Source organism: Rhamphochromis sp. 'chilingali' (genome assembly GCF_963969265.1).
Source record: "Rhamphochromis sp. 'chilingali' genome assembly, chromosome: 5".
Classification (NCBI taxonomy): domain Eukaryota; kingdom Metazoa; phylum Chordata; class Actinopteri; order Cichliformes; family Cichlidae; genus Rhamphochromis; species Rhamphochromis sp. 'chilingali'.
In genome coordinates this window covers 26,794,906-26,810,866 of record NC_137932.1, presented here as the reverse complement: position 1 = coordinate 26,810,866, position 15,961 = coordinate 26,794,906, and the positions used below count along the sequence as shown (strand labels likewise).

Below are 15,961 nucleotides of genomic sequence, written 5' to 3'. Positions count from 1 at the left end.
AAATTCAAACGCGATTTCAATATGTCACATATTGACAGTGGCTCACCGATGCCAATGACATAATTACCCAGCTACATTTCCGAAAGAATGCAAAAGCATTGACATATATTTTTCCTTCCTACAATAGCCCGACGGGCAGGGCAGAGATAGATTTTGGTAGCCCGACTGGAAAAAATCGCTAGCTCCAGGACGTTGGACTAGCGATTTTGCGAGCCCTGTATCTGATTGAGGAATCACTCATCTTTGGAAAAGAGAGTTTATTACAGAGAAATGTCTCTTTCCAAAATAAAAGCTATACTATCCGCTTCTTCTGGGCTATATTCTCAGCAGCATATTAAACAGCTGTCTAAATGACTCGGCTAAAGTTAGTAGCATGCTTGTTGTTTTTGTCTTTGCACTAGGATGATGTCGGCGTAAATGTGCAGTCATATTCGTTGTGTTCCCACTAGTGCTTTCAGGTTAATCTCGTTGAAATGACCTTAACGCCACAACACGGCAAATCTCCGTTAACGAGCTACCGCCGATCGCCCCGTGCATGGGGCTAGACGGCCAACACGTTAACGAGCTAACTGCGCTAACACACTAGTTCCCACCCATGTAATTGAGCATTGCATGGCACATCCAACATACTGTTTTACTTTAGTCCATGACTCGCTTACCTTCAGGGTCATACGTCACATGAAAACCAAAATAATTCCAAACGCCAGATCTGAATGAGGGTGGGGGAGGTCCATGTTGTAAGGAGAGCTTAACTTCTGTCTCGCTAGCTTGCCCTGCGCTCTTCCTTCTGACGATGCTGTCTGTGTTGAGCGCTCAGTGAATCTGCGTTCGACTACTCCGCCTAGGCTGCACTGTCGACCCTAGGCGGAGTAGTCGAACGCAGATTCACTGAGAGCTCAACACAGACAGCATCGTCAGAAGGAAAGTTGATAAAATAAATTACAAATTTTGTATTGTTCGATACATATGCGTACCGAACCGAAAGCACTGTATCGAACGGTTCAATATCGATACGAATATCGTTGCAGCCCTAGTATTAACTACTACAAAACACTTACCTTTGTGTAAATGCTTGGAGCAGACTAACCTGTGAGCTGGAGGGTTCTGGGACGTTATATTTGGTCTTTGAATGGCTGCAATCCAGGCCATCCGTCGCCTCTTTGTTACTTCGGAAACATGGCTCAAACAATTTCTCTTCAACGACGTAATCCGATAACAACCGATCTCTTTACCCGTCGGCTTCCAGTGGCTGTCATGCGACCAGCTATTGCAGTTAATAATACAACAGCTTCTTGACATTTTTTGTGTTTCTTTTTATCGCTGTGTAATGTAATTTCAATTGAAAGCCTGCGTGCGCTAGTACCTCTTGCCACGAGTTCCCAGAATCCTTTGCGGTTTTACCCCTGAATGACGTCACATTCTCAAGCTCTATGGGGATCTGCCCGGCCCGGGAGCCGCTGCCAGTCCCCTTTGAGGCCTTCAAACCGCAGCACCAGTTCATAGTTCATCGCTTATCGTTACTGAGGATGTGGTCCCAGCTAGTGAAGTACTAGTACAAGTATTAGAAAATTCTGCACTGGCCTCAGCATCAGACCCTCTGGAGAGAAATGTGCAATGTCATTGGAGGGTAAAACGCTGCAGAATAATGTGGTAAACGTTTCCCTTTACAGTCCATGTTCCCCTCCTTTACCCGAACACGTCTTCACACTCCCCCCTTGCCCCAGTGGCCACAGGCTGGGCATCGATCTGCTGCGTTTTCGTGCTGGGATGGTGGATGACGAGAGCTGATGAAATGTCTCTGCTCGCTGATGTAAGAAACGTATTAGGGCAATCTCACGCAGGGTGACACAAAACAACCAGGATCGTTGTTTCTGAGCGATTTATAGAATATTAACGTGCTGCGTTTCCTCTGTCAGAGGAAACATTTAGTTTGTGTACCTGCTGCGTCCACGCTGTTGGAAACGAGTTTCTGGTTTTCATTCTGCCCCCTCCCATCCTGTATTTGTTATTTGTTTCCTTCTTGCTTCATTTCTCTTCACTGATTTTCTTTCTCTGTTTATCTGTTCCCTTTTTATTTCTCCTCCCTCGTCTTCATCACACTGAATACTTTTCTACATAATCTCCTCCTCTCCATCTCCTTGTTTCATTTCCTCATTCTTCCTTCAGCACTTCTCGGACATATTATTCATCTTAATGTGTCTAAGAACAAAAACACTTTCTGTTCTATTTCCTTTCCACTCCTCTCTTTTCCTTGCTGTCTCCTCTTTGTCCTCTCTCCTTTCCTAATTTCCTCTCCTTGTTTCCTCTCAGGGTCACAGGGACAACACAAATGTCACCTTTGTGAACTGCGTGCCCTACCCGCTGTCCAATCAGATGCATCCTAAGATCCACTCAGTGATGATCTTCCTGGTTTACTTCCTCATCCCTCTGGCCATCATCTCTGTGTACTACTACCACATTGCCCGCACGCTCATCAAGAGTGCCCATGACATGCCGGGGGAAGTCAGCGAGCACACCAAGAGACAGGTGACTGCTGGATGATGAGTGAATGAGTGAATGAGTGTCACGTTGTGCCATGGAGAATTTCTCTGGACCACAAAGAAAACATAAAGCTGTGAAGTCACGCAGGAGCAAAGTGAGTTAATAGCCTCCTGTGATTTGTGAATCTTGGGGGAGATAAAGCTTCTGTAGTTATGTTTAGGTGAGATCGACTCGGACGTGATGCTTTTTGCACCCACACCTCCCGTTCTCGGCAGCTTTGGAGGCCTCGGTAAACAGCTTGGTCATGAGGGAGGCTCGGCGCAGGGCCTGCGCCAGCCGAAATGAGTAATCACTTTACACAAGCTTGATCTTCACAGATGGAGGAGAGATCAGGCGGAGGGGAAGGCTGAATTATTAAAGCCCAACCGGCAGCAGGTCAGATCAGGTGTACACACTCGGTGAAGGAGTGGCAGAGCTGGGAGTCCCTGCTGTGTCTCCAGAGCATATGCTGACAATAATCAGTGCTGATGGAAAGTCCAGTTTAATGTTCTTCATCACTCTGATGCAATCAGAGTCTGGTCATACTCACCACTCTGAGTTTCTCTTGAAAAGAAAAGTTTTTACTTCCTGTCTTTCCAGCCATCAGTCGGAACCGACACTTCCTGGAGGTTTTCCACATTAAAAGCCTGATTCTATGCGCCATCTGTAAGTCTTTTATTTTCCGTGAACTGTCTGTGCTGAGTGCAGTCAGTCACACCGTGAGTAGAGCTGTTAGCATTGCAGAACCACTGACAGAGCTGACAGAGCCTGAGACAAGGTTTGTTTTGTCCTTTGGAGATTTGACTGGACAAAAACATTCAGATCAAACTCCGGCAGCTCTGACGCGCTTAATGTTGACTTTTTCTCTTCTCAGTAAGACTTTACCTGGAGTCACTGTGAAGGTTTCACTCATTTCAAGTGACAGAAATGGACGTTTCAAAGAAACTACATCAGACTAAACACACAAACTGGAGTTTATAAAGGTATAATGTGTGACAGAAATGTGTGTATCTCATGCATACTTCAGACTACATGCTGCTTTCACTCAGTTTGTGTTTCTGTAATCAGAGTTTCTCAATGTCTCAGATCTCTCTCGACTTTGCATTTTTCTAATCACATTTAACTTCCGCTCAACTTGATTCGCCTCACTCTGGATCTGAACTGTGGTTGTTAAAACTTAGCCTGAGACGTGACAGTGACTGGCCTCAGACTTGGTCTGAGATCCCACTGAGCTCAGACTAATGACTTTGTCTCTGGGAGCAATGCGTGTTCAGCAGGATTGGTGTTGCAAGCTGATATAAAGGCTAAGAATTTGTGCTCCCTCTGCTCATTTTTGTTTGTAGTCATACTATAAATCTAGTTTCATAAAAAGGAAAAACAAATAAGTAAATAAATCAACACAAAATTATAGCCAGTGATTTTTAGTTTGAGAGGAGTAATGAATTACAGTGGAACCAAGCCAGAATACAGGGAGTGCAGAATTATTAGGCAAGTTGTATTTTTGAGGAATAATTTTATTATTGAACAACAACCATGTTCTCAATGAACCCAAAAAACTCTTTAATATCAAAGCTGAATGTTTTTGGAAGTAGTTTTTAGTTTGTTTTTAGTTTTAGCTATTTTAGGGGGATATCTGTGTGTGCAGGTGACTATTACTGTGCATAATTATTAGGCAACTTAACAAAAAACAAATATATACCCATTTCAACTATTTATTTTTACCAGTGAAACCAATATAACATCTCCACATTCACAAATATACATTTCTGACATTCAAAAACAAAAAAACAAATCAGCGACCAATATGGCCACCTTTCTTTGCAAGGACACTCAAAAGCCTGCCATCCATGGATTCTGTCAGTGTTTTGATCTGGTCACCATCAACATTGCGTGCAGCAGCAACCACAGCCTCCCAGACACTGTTCAGAGAGGTGTACTGTTTTCCCTCCTTGTAAATCTCACATTTGATGATGGACCACAGGTTCTCAATGGGGTTCAGATCAGGTGAACAAGGAGGCCATGTCATTAGTTTTTCTTCTTTTATACCCTTTCTTGCCAGCCACGCTGTGGAGTACTTGGACGCGTGTGATGGAGCATTGTCCTGCATGAAAATCATGTTTTTCTTGAAGGATGCAGACTTCTTCCTGTACCACTGCTTGAAGAAGGTGTCTTCCAGAAACTGGCAGTAGGACTGGGAGTTGAGCTTGACTCCATCCTCAACCCGAAAAGGCCCCACAAGCTCATCTTTGATGATCAAGACTCACTCTCATTTCATCAGTCCATAAAACCTTAGAAAAACCAGTCTTGAGATATTTCTTGGCCCAGTCTTGACGTTTCAGCTTGTGTGTCTTGTTCAGTGGTGGTCGTCTTTCAGCCTTTCTTACCTTGGCCATGTCTCTGAGTATTGCACACCTTGTGCTTTTGGGCACTCCAGTGATGTTGCAGCTCTGAAATATGGCCAAACTGGTGGCAAGTGGCATCTTGGCAGCTGCACGCTTGACTTTTCTCAGTTCATGGGCAGTTATTTTGCGCCTTGGTTTTTCCACACGCTTCTTGCGACCCTGTTGACTATTTTGAATGAAACGCTTGATTGTTCGATGATCACGCTTCAGAAGCTTTGCAACTTTGAGACTGCTGCATCCCTCTGCAAGATATCTCACTATTTTTGACTTTTCTGAGCCTGTCAAGTCCTTCTTTTGACCCATTTTGCCAAAGGAAAGGACGTTGCCTAATAATTATGCACACCTGATATAGGGTGTTGATGTCATTAGACCACACCCCTTCTCATTACAAAGTTGCACATCACCTAATATGCTTAATTGGTAGTAGGCTTTCGAGCCTATACAGCTTGGAGTAAGACAACATGCATGAAGAGGATGATGTGGACAAAATACTCATTTGCCTAATAATTCTGCACTCCCTGTACTGTGTGTGTGAATGAGAGGGAGATGGGTGGGAAGATTAGCATGCAAGGAGTGGAGAGAGCGAGGGTGGATAAGCTTAAATACCTGTGCTCAGCCTTTTGCTCTTCACACAGACTGTCCACCTGCAAGAAGCCAAAACCTGCTCAAACATGATTGGTCAAACACGACTCAGAAAATACCAATAAATCTGTCTTACCAGCCGATTCTGCAAATGACATTTGATTTGTATTTATTCATTTCAGTTTTATTTATATTGTACCAAATCACAACAACAGTCCCCTAAAGGTGCTTAATATTGTAAGGTAAAGACCTCAGTGATACGAAGAAAACAGAGAAAACCCCAACAATCGTATCACCCCAGTCTTGAGACTCTTGTATCTCCATGACCTGAACACACTTTAGCTTAACTCACTTCATTCTGCCTCAAATCTGAGTCATGATTAATGGAACTAAAGTTAACCTGTGTGAAGAGACCCTGGCTCAAGTACCATCCACTTGAATGATGCAGGTGATAATGCTTCTAGTTTAGCTACTATCTGTGTGCAAACACACAGACATGTTTTTCATGAAGGAGTTTAATAAGTGAACGTGCCATCTTCCAGAAGTTGGTTTATGAAGCGCTTGGTGGTTTAAGGCTGAAACTCGTTTATGAAGTTTAACTTTGGTCTGGTTGCTGCTGTATTTTATTACATTGCATCTACATATTCAAATCCTGCGTCTTGTACTCAAAGCCATAAAATACTTTTTTCCATTTTGCAGGGGTTCCAGTCGAGTTTGCACAACGTGAAAACACAGACGGCTCAAATGTTGAGCTTCCACATACCACAGAGAAATTAGGAGGTTGTCTGAATATGCCAAAAAAAGGAATTAAACTAACAAAAGAATTTATATTAAAATGTTTAAAAGCCAGAATCATCATGTCAACCCAACCAACTTCAAGCTCTACTCATCAGCCTCATCAGGCCCTTCATGTTATCTAGCAAGCAGCCGGCACTCGGGTTGCTGTTGTTGTGGTCCCTGATATAAATAAGCTGCTTCCATGGAGAGGATCTTCTCTCACGGTCGGACTGGAGCGGCTGATTTTAGGCCTGGTTCTGCTCTGCAGGGTTGGTCTGAACAGGAGCTGGAGCGGATGAGAAGAGGTTTATGTGCACAACACAGATGAGAGAATCACCTCAGAATAAGTTAATCACATTGGACTGTTATTTATCACAAAGTATTTGACAAATATAATTTTTGTAGGAGAGACTTATACAGTGGGGCAAAAAAGTATTTAGTCAGCCACCGATTGTGCAAGTTCCCCCACCTAAAATGATGACAGAGGTCAGTAATTTGCACCAGAGGTACACTTCAACTGTGAGAGACAGAATGTGAAAAAAAAATCCATGAATCCACATGGTAGGATTTGTAAAGAATTTATTCGTAAATCAGGGTGGAAAATAAGTATTTGGTCAATAACAAAAATACAACTCAATACTTTGTAACATAACCTTTGTTGGCAATAACAGAGGTCAAACGTTTACTATAGGTCTTTACCAGGTTTGCACACACAGTAGCTGGTATTTTGGCCCATTCCTCCATGCAGATCTTCTCGAGAGCAGTGATGTTTTGGGGCTGTCGCCGAGCAACACGGACTTTCAACTCCCGCCACAGATTTTCTATGGGGTTGAGGTCTGGAGGCTGGCTAGGCCACTCCAGGACTTTCAAATGCTTCTTACGGAGCCACTCCTTTGTTGCCCGGGCGGTGTGTTTTGGATCATTGTCATGTTGGAAGACCCAGCCTCGTTTCATCTTCAAAGTTCTCACTGATGGAAAGAGGTTTTGGCTCAAAATCTCACGATACATGGCCCCATTCATTCTGTCCTTAACACGGATCAGTCGTCCTGTCCCCTTGGCAGAAAAACAGCCCCATAGCATGATGTTTCCACCCCCATGCTTCACAGTAGGTATGGTGTTCTTGGGATGCAACTCAGTATTCTTCTTCCTCCAAACACGACGAGTTGAGTTTATACCAAAAAGTTCTACTTTGGTTTCATCTGACCACATGACATTCTCCCAATCCTCTGCTGTATCATCCATGTGCTCTTTGGCAAACTTCAGACGGGCCTGGACATGCACTGGCTTCAGCAGCGGAACACGTCTGGCACTGCGGGATTTGATTCCCTGCCGTTGTAGTGTGTTACTGATGGTGACCTTTGTTACTTTGGTCCCAGCTCTCTGCAGGTCATTCACCAGGTCCCCCCGTGTGGTTCTGGGATCTTTGCTCACCGTTCTCATGATCATTTTGACCCCACGGGATGAGATCTTGCGTGGAGCCCCAGATCGAGGGAGATTATCAGTGGTCTTGTATGTCTTCCATTTTCTGATGATTGCTCCCACAGTTGATTTTTTCACACCAAGCTGCTTGCCTATTGTAGATTCACTCTTCCCAGTCTGGTGCAGGTCTACAATACTTTTCCTGGTGTCCTTCGAAAGCTCTTTGGTCTTGGCCATGGCGGAGTTTGGAATCTGACTGTTTGAGGCTGTGGACAGGTGTCTTTTATACAGATGATGAGTTCAAACAGGTGCCATTCATACAGGTAACGAGTGGGGGACAGAAAAGCTTCTTACAGAAGACGTTACAGGTCTGTGAGAGCCAGAGATTTTCCTTGTTTGAGGTGACCAAATACTTATTTTCCACCCTAATTTACGAATAAATTCTTTACAAATCCTACCATGTGAATTCATGGATTTTTTTTTCACATTCTGTCTCTCTCTTTTTTTTTTTTTTTTTTTTTTAACTTTTAAAGAAACTTTAATGGGAATCACAGTGAAATTTCAATCAACTATGGGTCTTGCTTTTTTTTTAAAGATGATATCTGTCTGAAGTTTTCAATGGTATAGCCTCAGAGCATTACCATCCACAGGAAAAAAAAGAAAAAGAAAAATATTTCAAAGCAGAAATAAAGGAAATGCCCAGACTGCTGATTTTATTCTTGGGTGCTTTATCATTTGCTTATTATAGTGAAAAGTTGTGCACTTTTTAGAAAGCCTTCATATGTTTCTGAACCCTCCCATCCAAAAATTCCCAAAAGACACCAGGATGAAGGTTGTAAACATGTGGAGAAGCTACAACGACAGAGGCTAGCGTGGTTTTCATGCTGTTCCAAGCAAGAAAATGGCACATTTGTTATCTTTCCCAACAAAGGGATCTAACCTTGACTATGATGTGTCAGACCTGTGCCAGCTAAGCCTCCCATTGGGTCCAAAGACAAACAGCACATCCGCTAATTAAAAAGAACGCCAGATGACAAAAACCTCTGTGTAGTTACTTAAATAGTAAGTTTAAATTCATTTTGAGGCTGCAGTAAATCAGTTGCACAGAGTTGTCGTTTAAGAGTTTGTTATGAATTTTCATTTTTCTTTTTTTCTTTTTTTTTCTTTTTTCTTTCCTTTCTTCTGAGAAGAGGGACGGGGGAGAAGGGCAAAAAACAAAAACCAACAGAATGAGCAGAAAAAAAAGAAAGAAAAAAAAATGCATATATCAATCACCTGGATCACCTGCTGAGAAAGAAAAAAGAAAACAAGCAGAAGAGAACAAGAGTAATAGAATAAACAGCATCACAATGATATATGGGAATATGACAGTAAATACTAAATATTAAACATTATTGTGCAGCACATAAGATCAACAGAACAGTGTGCTTTGAGGTAGGAGCCAAAAAGGGTGTAGTTTGTGGGTGTGATCACCCGTGTGTACACCTGTGAGCATGAACGCGCTTGTTTTTTTTAAAAGGTTCCTTCATGTAATGATCTGCTAGAGGGTGTGGGGGGGCCACAGCCCCGTCCTCCAGGGCATGAAGCAGGTATGGAGGAGATCAAAACTCCAGACATCCAGAGGCCCCCAGAACACAAGAGACCAAGGAAGACCAACAGAGGGGCAGCCGCGCCACTGTCCCAGAAAGAGCTGAGGAGAGTCCCAGATGAGGGCTCACTCAGCAGCCGCGGAGCAGAAGCCAGGGGGAGTTGCAGTGATGCGCCCATGAGCTCCGCCGGCAGCCAGCCGTGCCTGAGTGACCGAGCCCCAGGCCGAGAGGCCGGGGGCACCCCACCTCCGAAGTGGCCCGAGCGAGCCCCAGGCTCCAGGTCCCGATAAGCGGCCGCCAAGGAGTGAGCCGGTGTGTACCTGGACGCCCACCCCCGGACACAAAAAACCACCAACGCACCGATGTCTGAGGGAGTCCGCCACTGGCAGGGGAAGTGGTGGTAGGGGGAGATAGGCCTCCAAACCTTGGAGGGCCTAAGATGTCCCCAGAGAGGTGGCGCCTGACACCCAACCTGACATATAGACACAGAAATGTCTATATGTCACATTCTGTAGACACATTCTGTCTCTCACAGTTGAAGTGTACCTCTGGTGCAAATTACTGACCTCTGTCATCATTTTAGGTGGGGGAACTTGCACAATCGGTGGCTGACTAAATACTTTTTTGCCCCACTGTATAAGGCATTATTTAATAATTCAATGAGGAAAGCGTGCACTGAAGGGAGCCTGCTCTCCACCACCACAGTCAGACTTTCGGTCTGTTGGAAACACTGCAGTCTTTTTAACTTGATCTTTATGTGGGAGGAGATGCAGCTGCTCATTTTGCTGCAGTAAGGTCAGGAGCCTTTAAAAGGGACTCACAGAGGCACACCTTAGGGTGTTTTTACATGCCTGGCTCATTTAATCTGGTCAAATCAAAGTGAAAAATCCAAGAGAACCAAAAACGTTATTGATGTGTCAGATGTGTCAGGGCTAGTTGCTAGCCCGTGTTGACCTTTAGACATCTCAGGCACTTCGCCACACCCCAGAATGTAAAGCCTACGTACCAGGCATGTTCTTGGTCATATCGAGAACTTCTCTGGAGTTCATCTGGTCTTGATGTAGTTGTTTTGTCCACGCCAGGGTGCGATTACCATACTCGCATCTGCACAAACAAACCAAAGTTTGAATTAAATGGACTGTAGAGTCTCTTTTTTATCTTTTCCTTTTATTCCTTATGTTAGTCTCACACATGGCTGTAATGTAGATGACGAGCATACATAGGGGCAATCGTGGCTCAAGAGTTGGGAGTTCGCCTTGTAATCAGAAGGTTGCCGGTTCGAGCCCCGGCTTGGACAGTCTCGGTCGTTGTGTCCTTGGGCAAGACACTTCACCCGTTGCCTACTGGTGGTGGTCAGAGGGCCCGGTGGCGCCAGTGTTCGGCAGCCTCGCCTCTGTCAGTGCGCCCCAGGGTGGCTGTGGCTACATTGTAGCTTGCCATCACCAGTGTGTGAATGTGTGTGTGAATGGGTGGATGACAGGTTGTGTAAAGTGCTTTGGGGTCCTTAGGGACTAGAAAAGCGCTATACAAATACAGGCCATTTACCATTACTTTTGGACACGTGATGCTAATGCATCTGATTAAATCAGGCGAGAGAAAATAGACCATCACGCACCCCAAAGTCAGAAATTTGCAGTATTAAACTCTCCTTAACTTCTTCCTGCACGTCTGTGTTGGTCTTGTCATATTGTGCAAGTCAACTAATTCAGCTCATTACAGCTGAATCCATCTGTTCCTTCATGAGGGGGACTGATATTATCAGCACTACAATAAATGGAGGAAAACCTTTTCTCACCCCGCCCGTATCTTCACATCTACAGGAGCGCAAAGACATTGTACATTAACTGCAAACACATCAATCCCAAACCCGCCAACTGTCTTATCAGAGGGCAGAGTTAATTCATTATGTTCACCCAAGATAAGAAATACATCAGAGGGCAATCGCACACACACACACACACACACACACACACACACACACACACACACACACACACACACACACACACACACACACACACACACATAGCAGCTGGAAAACTGAATTTAAAAACCACATCATTGACCAAACATCGCTGTATTGATTTTTGGTCGTTTTTGTATTTTGATGTTGTTCATTTAGACACATTTTGTGTGGACCGAAAAGATAAACTGCTTTAGAGAAATCCCTCATGGCATTGCTGTGAGCTGGGCTAATGTACTTAGCTTTGATGAGATGAATTACTTCAGGCTTATTATAGTGTCAGTAAACTGATTCACATTTTCTGGAGATTAATGCAGCCCCCAACTTTGTGTTGGGCAGCTGGAACTATTAATATCAAAAGAAAACAAATGGCTCATGCAGCCCAGTCAGGAAAAACATGGTGAAGACAAGAACATTATTTCCATTTTCTGTGTGGCTCTGTTCAGACATCGGTGGGTTGCAAAGCTGCTTGTAGTGGTGACCTGTGGAGAGACTAAATACTAAAGACTGATAAATGAGAGCTCATCTGCCCAGGACAAAGACACCTTAGAGATGTTGTCTTCAGTGTCTGCTCTATGACAGATATTCTGAAATGGTCTGGTTTTTGTATCACTGCCCCACCAGAGCCATAACTGGCTGGTTTAAATTCCTGAAACTGCACCTACCTCTCAAAACTACTAACTGCTCATCCACACGGAGCTCAGAATCAGGGGGGATCAGATTTGGATAACTGGGCTATGAATGAGTTTGTCCATCCATGGTCTATCTCTGCTCTGGCTGTCAGAGCGCATACATTTCAGGATATTCAGTTTTTTAATTTGTCGTGAGTATATTTAAATTTGGGTTTCTGTTGAGGTTTTCATACTTCAGGTGTTTGAAATTTATTTCTGTTTATTTGATGTCTGTGCTCCTGCTTTGATTTATTTGTTCTACTACAATGCAATTTCCTGTGACATCTTTGAGTTCTTGATTATTCTGCTGATGAGTTTCAGTGTTGCACCATGTTTCGTGTTAGTTTGGGCTCCCTCTGAGTTTTTCAGTGTGTTCCTCCTAGTCCTAACCACACCTCTGTGTATAAATAGTCCCAGCCACTTCTCTGTGCATAAATAGTCCTAACCGCTCCTCTGTGCATAAATAGTGCTAACAACGCATCTGTGTATAAATAGTGCCAACTACCCTTCTGTGTATAAAGAGTCCTAACCACTCCTTTGCGTATAAATAGCCCTAAAATGCCTCCATCAGTGTTAGATTCCTTGTCTGTGCTCCTTGTTGTATCTGTCTGCTCCTCACGTTTTCTTGGGTTACGTTTTTTTGTTTGTTTGTTTTTACTTTGAAAACAGCCAATGAATGGCTCACTTAACATCCTGGATTTGGATCCTCCACTGCTTACTCCACAGCACTTTCTGAATCTTGTTGTAGTTCTGTTAGCTGTGGTTCATTTTGAAACAGCAGCTGTTAGTAGAACATTGCAGTACAACCTAAGCCCATGATGTGAAATGATATACAGGATGGGCCATTTATATGGATACACCATAATAACATGGGAATGGTTGGTGATATTAAAGTCCTGTTTGTGGCACATTAGTATATGTGAGGGGGCAAACTCCTCAAGATGGGTGGTGACCATGGTGGCCATTTAGAAGTCGGCCATCTTGGATACAACTTTTGTTTTTTCAATAGGAAGAGGGCCATGTGACACAACAAACCTATTGGTAATGTCACAAGAAAAACAATGGTGTGCTTGGTTTCAATGTAACTTTATTCTGTAAGTGTTTTCTTTTTTTAAGCTGAAGTTTCTCATGAAACCTTTGATGTTAAACACAGAGAACTCATTACATGAAAGTTTTTATTTTTTTCCCTTTAGCCCAGCAGCCGGCTTAACTTTCATTTTCATGTGACAGTTGAGTGACAACTCCAGAATAACAAAAGGATGGTGTGCTTTTTGACAATATTCTCTTTGAGATTAGGCTGCAGATCAATCCGATGTGAGGGAATTACAGCCATCAGCCTAGCAGGTTGCATTGAACTTTCTGGTGGCACTCTGGCTCTTGTCAGTGTTACCATCTAAAAGAAACACAAAATAACTTACATCAGTTTTGCTTCATCAATTCGGAGGTCTAAAAATGACAAAAAAAGAGCAATTATTTAGCTATATAGAGCTTTCCAGTGCTTTCCAGAATTTACATCGATTTATTTTCAGAAGTTGAGGCTCAACTCACAGAGCAGTGAGGTTTTTTATGAATTGTTTTATGTAAAGAAATGCCCACTGTGAATGAAAGCCCACAGTTACCCACACAGGTGCACATGCAGAGTAAAACTACTGAAAAAGTCCTGTATGTATTGGCTGCTAAGCCAATTCTCACAAATGATTGGAAGTGTCATCTACCCATTGTTGTAATTAAGGAGAAAGGAATTGAGTAAGTCAGGTGACATCACTGCAAAGCCACAAAGATGACTGTTATTTGCTATAGCGAGGAAGTCGGGGTGGATGGATGGGTCAGCCTTCACGCTTCCTCTAAATTTAATGAAGTACTCATTTCAAACCAAACTCTGTTCTTTCTCTAACCCTAATCTTTTTTCACATCTGTCTGAAGCAGACCCCACAGCTTTACCATATCGCTGCCACATAATAACACAAAACAGACATCTAGCTACTTTCGAGCTTAGTTTACCTTTCCCCTTTGGCTAGTGAGTGAAAAACATAGTTTTTGGTCATTTTTGGGGGGCTTTTCAAAATGTAACTCATGGCAACTTTACTACATGTTTTAGTTAAACTTGGGCACGAAGGGGGAAAGAAACAAGTGTAATTACATACAATCTAATTTTCTGTTGTAGCTTGTTTCAGCTGTGTAGTTCTGCAGCACATTAACAACTTGAATCACTGCAAGTGACAGCTGATTGACAGCTGCAGAATTGAGCAAAATAATGTGCAAGGTGGGTAAGAGGAACTGGAACACTTGTTTCCAGTGTCAGTGCTGACGTGTGGCTGCTGTGGAGGATACAAGCCTGAAGCAAATCACGAATGAGGCTGGGACCATCACTGCACTGACTCGACTTGCAGCATTAAAAATAAATATAAAAATAAATAGAAGACAATAGAAGAAATATAGACTTTCTCAGGACTCAGTAGACATCGAGCAAGAAAAGGATGAAACTCATGAATAAGAGTGAAGTATTGAAAGTCTCAAGGATTTGGTTCAAGATATGTATAAAGTTATGGAAAATAATTATATCCTGTAGAAAAGAGAGAGTTTGATGATGTTTACTTCTTGTGTTTAAAGCCTCTTAGTAAGACTATCACGAGTAAGACCAAATGTGGCTGAGGTCAGGATACAGTGCAGGGCAGCCATATTTACTGCACTAGCCTAGAAAAACATGTTTCCATATGGAGTCCATCCTGTGTGTGAATGATGGAGGATGAACATAACGTGCTGCAAACAAAGAAAGAAGTGTTTGAACACTGATGATACGAGCACAAAGAAAATAAACCTGCCTGAAAACCTGTGATGAAGAAGAGCAGGAGCAACATCAGCAAACTACATGAGCTGCTGTCACATAGTTTAAAGTTACAGTGGTGTCGACGGGCTGGTAAAAGAAGTAGACCGTGTCAAGATCGGCACCAGACAAGTATTTGGAAGGTCTTTGCTTTCTGTGACTGAGGTTTGAGAAAGATCATGATTACAGGTGAGAAAAAGGTAACTGTTAACAGCAGGTTTCTGACTGAAGTTGTCCTCATTGTCACGGTGTGTGATGGCAGACCGTAAGGATGTGAGGAAATTGGACCCAAATGCAGGACGTGGTGCAATGAAAGCAGTGTGTCTATTTACAGTGAAGTAAATATTACACAACAATAAATCCCCGTACATTCCCTCTACGCCCGTTCTGTGTTTTCTTCCCAATAAGTCTGTGCTCCATGCTCTCCGCTCCTCTGTGTCCGCACACCCTCTGCCCTTTTGTGTTCCACGCTCCTCCTGAGGGGAAATAACAGAGGCAGCCATCAAGACACTTAATTCCAGCAGGCACACACTTAGGCTACGTTCAAACTGCAGGCGAAAGCACATCAAATCCGATTTTTTTGACCCTATGCGACCCATATCCAATCATGGTATGACAGTGTGAACGGCACAAATCCGATATTTTCAAATCCGATCTGGGTCACTTTCGTATGTGGTACTGAATCTGATACATATCCGATGTTTTAGAAAGCGACTGCTGTTTGAACGGTCAGGTCGCATTAAATCCGTCTTTTACGTCACTGACACAAGACAGACGCCAATTATCAGCGCCAGAGAAGCGCCCGATAAGACATCGCGAACGCTTCCTGGCCATCCAGTGTAGATGTCAGTGAAACTGTTGGGAAGACAACGTTTGAGAAACGTGAACATTTTATTTGTATTGTATAATCTGCAGATTCTGACAGAAATCTGCAACTATCCTTTGAAGCACCGCTCCTCTCTAAAACAGCAATAAGGATAATTATGAGGTTATCTACATTATTATGTAAATAACAAAATAACTTAAAACAAAAATTGGGAAACGTAAAGTCCAAAGTCTCTATATTAAGGGCCATCAGTCAAACAATATTGTTTGCTCTGGGTCTAAACAGAGCATGTTGTGTGTGACATCTTCTTTTGCGCATGCAGGCCACTTTGAGCGTTCACACTAGAGCACGTTTGCTGTCGCATTTTATTTGTAGTGTGAACAAGCAG

The 15,961-nt window shown here is 43.2% G+C and overlaps 1 protein-coding gene across 1 annotated transcript in view; it reads left to right on the top strand.

The window, feature by feature from the left end:
- The window catches only part of nmbr (neuromedin B receptor), a 76,328-nt gene that overhangs the window by 33,143 nt on the left and 27,224 nt on the right, over positions 1-15,961 (top strand). The window contains exon 3 of the mRNA XM_080882443.1: positions 2,311-2,526. Coding sequence (XP_080738569.1) covers positions 2,311-2,526 — 216 coding nt within the window. The remainder of the gene's footprint in view (positions 1-2,310; positions 2,527-15,961) is intronic.